At 42.1% G+C, this 12,375-nt stretch overlaps 1 protein-coding gene across 2 annotated transcripts in view; it reads right to left on the bottom strand.

Moving 5' to 3' along the window:
- cux1a (cut-like homeobox 1a) overlaps window positions 1-12,375 on the bottom strand; it is an 89,349-nt gene that overhangs the window by 20,682 nt on the left and 56,292 nt on the right. For both annotated transcript variants that reach the window (XM_088011976.1, XM_088011975.1), the window contains exons 8-14: window positions 12,285-12,351; window positions 5,369-5,417; window positions 3,031-3,135; window positions 1,596-1,784; window positions 1,245-1,303; window positions 1,083-1,122; window positions 873-969 (exon numbers count right to left, since the gene is read on the bottom strand). In XM_088011976.1, coding sequence (XP_087868102.1) covers window positions 873-969; window positions 1,083-1,122; window positions 1,245-1,303; window positions 1,596-1,784; window positions 3,031-3,135; window positions 5,369-5,417; window positions 12,285-12,351 — 606 coding nt within the window. The remainder of the gene's footprint in view (window positions 1-872; window positions 970-1,082; window positions 1,123-1,244; window positions 1,304-1,595; window positions 1,785-3,030; window positions 3,136-5,368; window positions 5,418-12,284; window positions 12,352-12,375) is intronic.

Here is a 12,375-nt window from a genome sequence, read left to right as displayed (position 1 = left end):
CCATTGAGACTTTAACATGATCGAATAAGACAGTAAGCTCCTCTCACTGTGAATGTTAATCAATTCTAAGCTATTCAACTATTCAAGCCTAAAGCAATGACATTTCAAACCCATAAACACAGTTTGGAGAGGGCAGCCGAGTCCCGATGTAAAGAACAGAGGATGGTCTCCTCCTTTTTTTTGTTGTTGTACAATGCTAGGTTGTTGTTTTTTTTTCTTTTCTTTTTTTACCTTTCAGGTTGAACCGCCTGCTGGTGCATTTATAAAAAGACACAACAAATGCTTTTCTGCAAAATGTGAGGCAAAAGCAACATCTTTGCACCACAATAAAGGTTTCACAGTCACACAACGGGCTTTTTTTTCCTCCCCCGTTTTAAAACGATAAATCTGTGGATGGCGGTGGCAATGTTTAAATAATTCAATCGAAAATGAAATATTTAAGTATTCTCAGAGAAAAGGAACCTGCCAACCAACATGAAGTGGCATCAAAAGTCTCAGAACCCCAGACAGAAGTTCTGTTTCAGCGAACGACTAATGGCAAAACGTGGAATAGTTCCCACCAAAAACGATCGGTTTTTATAATTTTTTGATACAACCTTGATGTCTTTCATCTGGTTTTGTACTTTTAGAGATGCTTAGGTCAGATTTAGAACACAAACATAACACCTTCTTAAACCGTGGAGAGTTTTCATTCCCCTGATCCTTCCTCTAAACGGTTTACTCTAGAAACAAACGTTTTGATGCCACTGCGCATATCTCTGCCTCGCTCTACATTCCTCTACAGCCTCGTACGAAGCTAAAGTTTCACCCACGGAAGTTTTTTTTTTTGGACTTCTCCAGGTCTCTCACTATCAGCATCGACTCGAACTTACCGCTCAGCTCCGTGTTGGCGATGCGCATCGCGGCGCTCTCTGACTGAAGAGTCCGGTTCTTCTCCAGCAGCAGCACCTCCAGAGGTTTAGACGAGTCCTGGCGAGGAGGACGAGGGGAACGAAGAGGTGATGAGCATTGGTTGAATTTTGTTTATACCTTCAGATCTTAAATTCCCGCCCGTTAGACGTGAATTTAGTGTTTTTTTTAACCTGCGCTGAGTCGGTTCCAAACTCCATCGTCTTAAGGATGCTGAGGGGATAAAAGGAGAAACTTTCAGCTCACTAGAACCCATGGACTCAGTTCTTTCACTTGGTTGAAATGAGGATATTCCTCTGGTCTTCACATAAAAGTGTTTATAATTTTAACCCCACCTTAGTTCCTTCTTGACCTCCTCATAGTCGGCTTGCCGTTCCAGTTTCTCCTCCAGTTCCTGATGGATCACAACGAGATGACAAGTGAGCATTTCACGGAAACGCTCCAGCGGCTTTAGTCAAGATGAACACGATTATTACAACACGGAGCCGAAAAAGAAGAGTAGACATCACACACACACACACACACACACACACACACACACACACACACACACACACACACACACACACACACACACACACACACACACACACACACACACACACACACACACACACACACACACACACACACACACACACACACACACACACAAAGTGAGGAAGTTGAATGTTTTGTTTGTATACCTTGAGAACTGCAGACTTGCTGCTAAGCTGCTGCTCCAGCTGGGAGATCTGGGAGCTGGTGGTCTCACGGAGTTTGGTCAGGCTGGCCTGCAGTCTCTGGACATCCTCCACCAGCTGGGCGGTCTCCCTTTCTTTGGCCCTGAGCTCCGCCTCCAGGTTCGAGTGCGACGCCACCTCCGACGCCTGATCCTGCGGGCAAGAAAGAGGTGGGGAAAAAAAAAGAAAAGAAAAACCTTTCATTAATTGAACTTCTTCTAATCTTTGTTTAGAGTCTATAAAGAAAGTTCCTTTCGAATAAACTAATTTGCCAATGGTAATGAGCCAAAACAATCCATGACGGCGCATGTTGTAAAGTTTCATTTACCGCTGAATCAAGCTAAAAAAAAAAAAAAACCCTCACAGTTCCTACTCCTTCATAAACCTAAAACTGACTCTCCTGGACACAAAATCATCAAAGAATTTCTTCAAATGTCTAACTATTTTAGTCTGTGCAAATATTTAACATAAAGTGGGTTCACTTATATTTTTAATAGTGTTTTAGGGTTCATTATTACTGCTTTTTTCCCCAGTGACAACACTTTTAATAAATGGAAAAACTGGAGATAATATCATCTATGGCTCATTTTTGTTATCTGTTAACTGTAATCTTGCTACTTTAAAATGTGATTTAAATGTGTGATAATTTAACCATATCACATCATCAGGATATCTGCAGCTCTTTTTGTTGCTAATGCCAGTTTTTATTATCTCGAGATAATGTTCAGCTTGCTGCCATTAGTTTCACCGCTTTATCTCAAGATAATGAAATCTGAATCGTTTTGTCACAAGAGCAATTTCACTTCAATTTCACTCGTTCTCATCTGTGTACAGTTTAACTATCTCAACACGATGAAATCTTCAGATTTGTATTTTCCTAATTACCAGCTTTTTAGCTTATTTTGGCCGTGTTGACATTATATAATTCTGTTGAGGAAGAAAGCATTTTCAACTAGTTTCCTTATCTCAACTATTTTGAAGTAATGAGATTTTAAGCTTATTTGTAAAAATCATTCGTCCCATTATCAAAATAAAAATGCAGTTAGGGGCCACAAAAATGTCAGTCCAAGGGCCACAAGTGGCCCCTCGGCCACACTTTGGACACCCCTGATCTATTCTGCCTAATCTGTCAGAAAATTAGCTCATTTTTAAAGTGATTTATTCCCAGAATAATCTGGGAAAACAGAACAAGGAACTTGAATCATTTCTCCCTACTCAATTATATTATTCAGTTTTCATCCAGATTTGGAAAAAAAAAATTAAAATCAAAATCTGCAGCTTTACAAAAAACAAAACCTTTTGGCTCTGAACATCATCACTTCTTGGTTAAAAAAAGGGGAGTTTTATCCAATCAGCAGCTTTCCACCGACCAATCAGCGGGGCAACGAAAGTGGGTTACCGAGTCGGGGTCGGCCTTGGTGGGACTGCTGTGCTGCTGGGATTGGTTAGACGACGACAGCTGCTCTCGGAGCGCCTCCGCCTCCCTCTCTGCTGCCTCCGCTCGCTGGAAAACAAACACAAACGTAAACTGGAGATGAGATGGTTATTAGGCTGGGAACCCGATTTAATTTGATCGGCACCGACTGTTTCTTTGCAGTTATTGATCGAAACCTAAGGACGTTCACTTCGCCGCGCAGAACAGCGAATCCCCCTAAAGCGCGCGCGAGCGTGGAGCCAGAGGTAATAAAGTGAAGGCGTAAAGGTTTTCCATTACACAATCCGCCATCACGCTGTGAAGCGTTTGTGTACGAAAGGAAACGGGCCCCCTTTACAGGCTAAACAAAATGCTCAATAACACGACGGGGGGGAATATTCAAAATGTATAAAAATAAATATATAAATTGATTTCCTTCATAAATCATAATATATTTCCCTGTAGAACAGAAATAATAAGCGTGGCCGTGCATTTACAACCACGCGGCCATGCTCTAGTCTGGAATCATCTGCTACGCTGGCCCAACTTGCCATCATTAGGAGTTACAGGGAGCCGATTTCACAGCGTTCCTAATTGCAACCATCTTGAGAGCTGTTATTGACTGGGTGGGAGTTAAAGTGCCAGGCCAGACAAAAAAAAAAAAAAAAAAGAAAAAAAAAAGTCCTGTTTTCCATTTTCTTCTCGTAAAAGCTTCTAAAAAGTCTGACTGAGCTGCGGGCCACGCTGTCACCCTCAGTAAACCTCAAATCAAAAGTGTGAACAGCGCGAGTGTGTGTTTGTGTGTGTGTGAGAGTGGCATTATAGTCGGAGCGTTAACCTTTGGGCTAATATTAACATTGCATGCCTATGCTGGCCCTTTAACCAAAATCATACTCTTGGCCTAACAATGAAAGTTAACAACAATGACATTAACAGATAGCAAAGGGATTTTTTAACAACGCCGGGGCAGAGGGAATGCTGGGAGCTTCGCTCCAGCTGGATGAACTCAGTAGGTGTTCGCTCTATTTAAAGATTCATGTTTTTAATACAGGGGATAGTTTTCATAGCTTTTGAACTGGCAAGCGATTATGAGTAACAATGTCTATTTTTCCAGGCAAAAAAAAGAAAGAAAAAGAAGTAGCACAACTTTACTTTTCTCTTGGGTTTAAAATAGTCAAAAATACACGGTGCGTTTTTAGAAAGAGCTCAATAATTCCTTAAAACCAGCTGGACATTAGCGCTGCTCAAAGCAGAACAAATAGGCTGCTTGTTCGGGACTATTTTCAGCCGCAGATTAATACGCAGCCGGCGCTCAGGTGAGTATTTTCTGCAGCAAAGACGACAAGGGCGGGGTCGAGTTAAAACAGCAACAGCCCCTGTTTACCCATAATGAAGGAATGACTCGGTCAGAGAGATTCTTATTTTACCCCCGGTTCGTGTTTTTAGCTCAGCGTCGGAGGGTTTACACAGACGGCAGGCGTTTGGTTGAAAGTTTTTTTTTTTTCCTACATGCTTTCTCCATCTCAAAATTCCCACTTTTCCACACATAATATCTTAGAGCATTACAGACGAACACGTTGATGTCGTTTCTGTGTGTTTGAATTTCAGCATCAGAGTTCTGCCAACAACAAAACCACATCGCATCACCTGAGAGACGGACACCCGAAGCTAATTCCAAACAAACGTGTCACTGACCGTTCAATTATTTCAAAGCCTAAATGTTGTGCGTGGAATGGTTTTAATAAAATCATCTACAGATTAACTGTAGATCTCATTATCCAGATGCAAACGGTACAAAGGAAAGCCTGGAAAGAAATGTTTTAATGGGGTGTTTTTGCACTTTGGATTTTCCTACGTTTCTTTTGTGAAAACTTAGATAATAATACAAAAAACTATTCTACAAATCCATGCCTAAAGTGTAATTTTAACAAATTTCTATTCACTTTCAAGAGTAACACTTTTACTGACTCAGGAACACGAGATCAAGCCCATTTTGTTGTGATCATTTCTTTAATATCGTCTCAAAATTATATAATTTTGGGTTTTTTGTTACAAGTTTCACTGGCTGGTTATCTTAAGATAATGAGGCGTTGAGCTTGTTTCGCTGTGAAAAAAGTTTCCTTTTCTCATCATGACATGTCAAAACACAAGGATCTTTTTTTTTTATATCATAAAGTTCCCATGATCTTGAGCTCCTACTTGTGAGCACAGTTTTTCTTTAATATATAAAAACACGTATTATCAAACAAACAAATTTTGATGAAACTCATGGAAGTGATGCTGGGAGTTGCTGTAAACAGCAACATGATACTGAGTGAATTACCTGATTGGCTCTTTCCAAGTCCGTCATCACCATCTCAATCTCGTCAGCCCTGAAAGAGACATGTCCGATTAATCAGCGGACGAAACACGATGAAACGGCAAACGGAGCTCACAGCGAGGGGAGGAGGAGGACGGAAAACTTTGCAGGTTCCCGGAAACAAAAGAACATTTTGCCCACAAACTCGGCCTCCGTTTAGCCACCGTCTAAATTTCACCTTAATCCACCGGTTGTAAAACTCCATTACTCGAACAGCTCGCATGCTTGCATACATGTATTTAAGTGCACATGTGTGCCTATGCGTGTGAGTGTGCACATGTAAGCCCCCTAAACCCCAGGCCACACTAAAACAGAGGGATTACATTAATAGAGCTCTAAGTCCTAATACAGCAGACTAATCTGCTATGAAGCTGTGTGATTGTGTCTGACTAATGGTCTGGATGGAGGCCAGGGTTCACCTCTCACTTGCTAGAGGTCAGACGGCAAGAATACATACATGCAAAGAAAAAAAAAATAGAAAAAAGAACAGAGGCTGGAAAAATTGTTCACGTTTTCCGTGAAGGTGGATGTAAACGCCAACCATCTGCCTTCAAACAGGGGAAATCTACATGTTAAATGAGAGTTGATGTGTTTAAACTTTTAATTTTCTCATCTAAACATGATTTATGCCAATTTGCAAGACTGGATGAATCTTCTATAACTTCTTTTTATAGTTTTTCTACAAATAAAAATCGGAACATCTGAGTTCTTTGTACCTTAAAGCTCACAATCATACATGGTTTTTTTATTGTGCATTTGTTTCTACACTTTCTTATGTTACACTTAACATGAAGCCAAGAAAATTATGGAAAACCCTGAGCATGCTCTTCATAAAAGTGTCTTCAGTCAGAGGCTTCTTCAAATTCGCTGTAATACAGACTGCTACAGGAGATCCTTCCTGTCCACAGCCATCACCTTCTACAGCAACTCTTTGAAGAATCGTGAATTAATACGAGTTACTGCATCATTTAATTTCTTTTTGGGATCAATAAAGGTATTTTTGAATTTGAATGTTTTCGGTAGATTTGAATGCGATAATCTGTTTAGATAACTTTACCAACTTTGCACATGTTCAAACTCTTTGTAAAATAATTCAATACAAGTCTGGATTTATGAGTGTCAATGAAAATCAAAAGTCAGTTTTGCTGCAGAGGCTAAATTTGGTGAAGGAATAGATCTAACTCATTCTATTATAGCTCTAACTGTATGTTTAATTATCCATTTGATGGTTTCAGATTTTGGAAATGCACTCCAATAATGAAATTTGTGTGTTTAATCACCCGTCTTTGGATTGTGCAAACCAAATTAAAGTGTTCCAAAGGAAAAGACTGGCACAAACAAAGCACAAACTGACGTCAATTTTGTTCGATTCGAAGAAGGCGGAGGAGCCAACTTCACTCCACTTCTACTTTGTGTTAACCTATTCCATCAATTCCCATAAAAATAAAATCTACTTATAATAAGACCAAACGTGAACTTCAAGAGGAATGAATATTTCTACGAAGCACTGCAGAAGGAGGAACGGAAATAAAGAAATGGCGTTCAGCGCAGCACAAAGAAAGCACGCTACACACCAGCCCGCTTATTTAAGACACGGCGAGAGCAAAGATGCGAGCACATATGTGCACCGCTGCCTCCATTAGGACCTTTTGATCCGACTGCAATCTTTTGATAGCGAACCCAATAAGCCCACGCAGCTTTTGTATTTGTGTGTCACAGTATGCGAAACAGCGCTGTGTCCCATAGGCTCGCGTACTGCTGATTTGAATGTGTTTAACAAAACAGACACAGTTGATATTAGGTCAACATTGTGCCACGGGCGATGCAGCAAAAAGAATCTAGATGTGGGTGGGAGAGCTTTTTCGCTCTACGCTTTTTTCTTTTTTTCTTTTACTCTTTCCTTAATAGTTGAAAGGATCTGGTGTGTGTGTTTAGGCAACATAATAGTAACGCTACCTCAAACAGCTTTTATCCAGTCTTAAGCTATACCGTGCTCGACTCGGCCTACGTTCCACACACACATGTATGCGCACACAAACACACACGAGGTCAGGAAGCCACCGGGCTCAAAAAGCTTGTAATGGAGAGCGTTTATGGGAGGTAATGCAACCCAAATACAGCGGCGCTCCTACTCCAAATGTGATCGCTTAATCAAAGTACAGATGCACAAAGTCTTCTAAAATAACCTTTGGATTTGGCTGTATTTGGGAATTATAAGGGCTGAGGGCCAAAGCAGATCACAGGGAAGGGGATTTTCAGCGCGTCCTGATAACAGTCGGCCCGGCCCGCCGAGCGGGGCGGGACCCGAAGGTCTGACTAAATTCATCGCCGAACAATAAACCGGGGGGACGGAGTGCGGTTTTGCGCCGCCGAAATGTAAAGCTCAACATGGCGACCACAGGGCGGCGCTGTAGAGAATCGGCAGACAGGAACAGAGAAGTAGCCGTACAGAGGCACGCTTTGTGCCAGGAGAGCTGGTGGGTGCAGCCGGCGACATTAGCAGGACTTCTGAAAGCGACCCAGAGCCTCAGAGCCCCGACTGCACATCCTCCATCTCAGACAGGCCGTTTCATCTCTTATCTTCTCTGTCCTGCTCTTCTCTCTCGACTGCTCCTTTTTCTCCCCTCTGCCTCTGTTCTCCTCCTCTGAACTGTTCCCTTCCAGTTTTCTCTCTCTCATCTATCGCCCTCTCTTCCTCGGCCTCTGTCCTCTGTGCCAGCAGGATATTCCCCTGATTTAGATTTTCATTTCCCCTTCTCTATCACACTCTTATCCCGTCTTCCTCGCCGAGGCCTCAAGCACCCCCTGGCTTTGCTTCTTTTTTTTTTTTTTTTGCCCCCCAGCTTTCATCACTCCATTTCTTTTCTTTCCTTGGCTTTCTCCACATTGCATTTTCACAGCATGTTACCGTAGGGATTTCAGGGAGGCTTAAAACGAAACGAGACATGAGAGAGAGAGAGAGAGAGAGACAGAGAGAGAGAGAGAGAGAGAGAGAGAGTATGTGTGTGTGTTTTGAGTATATCCTCGCGCCATTTTACGTTTGTGGGTGCTTGTAATGGACACCGGGGCTGGGCGATGCGGCTTGGAAATGAACTCTCCGATTTTTTTTTTTTCACACCAGATCCGATTTCATATCGATTTTGTCTCTCTTTCTTTTCCAAAAACGAAATTATAAATGACAGAAAAGATTTTCAAAAAGTGGATTTAATTTCAATCATTCTTTCTGTGAATAATACGACAGGGTATCAGGACCAGGCTTTGAGAATTTTTTTTCTTAATTAGGAGAATATAGTCACAATATCAGCAGAATAAAGACAAATTTGCCAGAACGATGTCTTAAAATTATGAGAACAAAAGTTGTTTTAATGAGTAACAAACGTGTACAATTAACTTGTTTTGAAGTTCTCATTAAAAATGATTCATTCTTCCAATTTTATGACTTTATTCTTGTATTATCTCAACTTCTTGCGTTACTACGACTTGTGTTCTTGTAACACTGGGACTTTTTGCAAAAAAACAAAAAAATCTTAGTCTGATATTCCATGACAGAGTTGACCTGAATTCAAAGTCTAAATAAGTAGAAGCTGTAAAGCACACTTGTCAAAACAAGATGGCCGCCCTGGGCCTGCTGACGTCACTCTGAGCTGTGGACACTTGAGGATTGCAATAGTGAGAAAAAGAATGTTCAGATTTTCCAAAAATGTCGTCTTCAAAAACCAAAAAAAAATTGATTAATGATTAAAATGATTTATCTCCCAGCTGTACTGGCCTTGTTAATTTAATATAAATATACTTTGCCTAATTGTTAGGAATAAGAGAATAACTAGAGCGGTAGAGACAGAGAAACATTTAGAGAAATTTGTACACACACGCCCTCCTAAAGCATCCTGTGGGGCTGGAAATCAATAAATCATTAATCTTTAACAAGGACTAAACGATTAAAAGGTGGCTGGCCAGACTCTCGCAGAAGGGGGGGGGGCGCAACATTACATCCACAGGGTCTGCCTCCCGCCGATCCTCTCGCAAACACACACACACACACACACACACACACACACACACACACACACACACACACACACACCGTGGGCATCGCCACGTCATCCAGATTGTCGGGGTGTGTCATCGGTGTGTGTGTGTGAGGGTGTATTTTAAAAGGGAGATTACCTAAACGCAGCGAGAGACGAGGGGGGCTGCAGGAGGCGGGAGCGGGGGGGTCGGATTTGTCACGTAAACTCCTCGCTGGGAAGTTTACACGGCGAATTCATGTTCGCGTGCGTGTGTATCGACGTGTGTATGTTTCACATAATATGAATGGCATTTGTGTGACAGTAGACCCACTGAAAGGGTTAAAAGTTGTTCAGCCAAACACTGGTGATTTGCTCAGCCAAGCAGTAAACGGGGGGGAAGGACTCCGAGGACTGGGAGGGTGCAGGGTCGGAGAGGGGTTTGTGTGCGCTTTAAAGCGTTGCATTAAAATTTCAGATCACAGCACGCCACATAGTCAAGGACCCTGACTGCCTGAGGCTCACGAATGAGTGAGTGAGCGAGCAAGTGTGTGTGTATACTTTAATGTGAGTGCATGTGTGTGGATGTGGGCGGGCATGTGCTTATTAGCTTCTGTAAGCAAATGGGGCTGACTATAGGCATCCCTTTTAACAGGGTTCTTGTCTGAAATGAAAGGAAGAAACAGAAGGGGAGGGAGGAAGAAGAAGTAGTGAAGTTCTAAGAAAGAAGAGAAAGAAGTCCAAGACAGTCAGAGAAGTGGAAAAAACTAGGTGCCTCCTTGATAAACAATAACTATTGATTAGCGCCTCCACGCTGCACGCAATATCTTCATATGGCCTTTCCGCTAACACAAACACACAAGGCTGAGAGATAAAAGATAAAGTGTGGGTGGAAGAAAAAGGGAGGGAAAAAAATATTCTGAGGAAGACAGAGGAGGGATCGATCTGTTTTTAACAGCCATTCAATTTAACAACGCTGGTAATGGAGAGACACGGAATGCCACTGGACGGGGCGGCTTTTTGAAAGCGGGGCTGATTCCAGGTTGTACTTTATGCATGCACGCGGGACGCCCTTCAAGCTTTTATTAAACGCCTCGTATTTAGCAAGGGAGTTCCAGAAAAGTGCCACTTTCTCTTACGGCGCACAGATGATCAATAAAACGATAAACGTCTCGCTCCCCCCTGCCCTCTCTCTCTTTCTCCCCACCCGCCGTCCCATAAATATTATTTTTCAGCTTTTGTGGAAGGAGTCCGGACGCTCGAGTGGTTCTGGTTCCCACCGCTAACCCTGAGAGACGGCGGAGTGTGAATGTCATAAAGTGGCACTTTGCAGCGTGGAGTGCAGACATGGAAAAGCTTCTGTTCTCATCCTGCCCACCACTAGGAGATCAATAACGATGGCGGCACACATCTCTGGTAGCCGAACCCGTCTTTCAGCTCCTGTGGCTTCAGGATCCTAAAGAGAGCTGACCATGATGCTGCCACCGCCATGTTTAGAGATAGGAATGGTGTTTTTTACCATGGTGTTAAGTTTTATAATCCAACCTTGCTTTGAACGTCTCCTCAACTCCTCCTCCTCCCCGCCCCCCGACCTGTCAAGTTACTTTTAGAAATGATTAACTTCACTGGTTACAAATGGCTCCAGCACTTTTCAGATCGTTTTTGTGAAAGTTGTTCCCACTTAGGGCTGCAACAATTATTAGTGATTGTTCTGTCGATTAATTGCACATTTTGCAGATTTGTCATTTAACCACGCAAGCTTTTTATTTTTAGTACAATATTGGAAATACATTAAATAAACAACCGAATTCCTCTTCCAAGTAAGAAAATAAAATATTTTATTCCCTAAAATGCAATAACAGCATTACTTTAGCGAACGACTGACGGATCTGAAGCTAAAACAATACGTCAATGTGAAGATTTCAGCCATTTCTGCTTGATTTATCAAGAGTTTAGGTTATTTTTTTTTTATTAAATAATTGATAACTGGACAGTAAAAGGTGCTTAAAAGGAAATTCTAACAGAATTTGAACCAGGTGACGCTAAAACTGCCACTTGAGTAATGGAAAGAACACATTTACAGGAAAAGGAGGTTTTTTGCATTGTAGGTTTTTTGCATTGTAAATGCCAAACCTATACATTCTTTGCATAGCTTTGGCTTAATTACTGCTCTGAGTTTGTTGCTCTTTCAGCAAATGGCATGTCTGAGTATGTTCCAGTTAACGATTAGCCGATTACTAAATTAGTTGACTATTATTTCAACAATCGATTCATCCCGTTTAATCGTTTCAGCCCACTAATACGACTTTTCAGCTTTCTGAAAGGAGTTTCGACACTAAAGTGGTTTCAGTTCCCATAGCTAAAACTTAGACAGTGAGGAGTCTCTCAGTGTGGATTGCAGACATGGAAAAGCAGTTTTCATCATGCCCAACACAACCAGATCAATAATGATAGATGCACACAACTCGAGTACCTGAAGCCATCTTGTCTTTCAGGTTCTGTTAAAAGAAATAAAAAAAAAACCCGTGTGGCTCCAAGTCCGAGGCCTCAAAGCGTGCTGCCCTCCGTCTCTCCCATCCAGACGGAGCACTCTAAACTCCACGGCAAAAAACATAAATCTATTTTGATGCTCTGCCGAATCTGCAAAATGCATTACAATCCCTCTCAGTATTTACTGTGAGTGGGTAATGCTGGGATTTGGAGGCTGCTGAGCGTTGTGGGAGACATTCCAGCTGTTAGGGGAGAGAGCAGGAGGAGTTTCCAGGGAGGGAGATTCACTAAAGCAGGATGATTATGTCAAGAGCAGAATATGGAGGGCGCCAGAGGGGAAAAGTCACCCTGTAAACACACACGCAGCCCAGAGAGACACGTACTTTGCCGTGGATTCCTCGTCATACTTCGTCTTCAAATCAAAGAGCTCGGCCTGAGTTGTTTCGAGTGCTGAAAAAAATGGGTGGGAAAAAA

This window comes from Poecilia mexicana, unplaced genomic scaffold, assembly GCF_051168715.1.
Source record: "Poecilia mexicana isolate PSO_F unplaced genomic scaffold, ASM5116871v1 scaffold_13, whole genome shotgun sequence".
Taxonomy (NCBI): Eukaryota; Metazoa; Chordata; class Actinopteri; order Cyprinodontiformes; family Poeciliidae; genus Poecilia; species Poecilia mexicana.
Note: the sequence above shows the minus strand (reverse complement) of the source record. Positions and strands in the feature narration are given on the sequence as shown.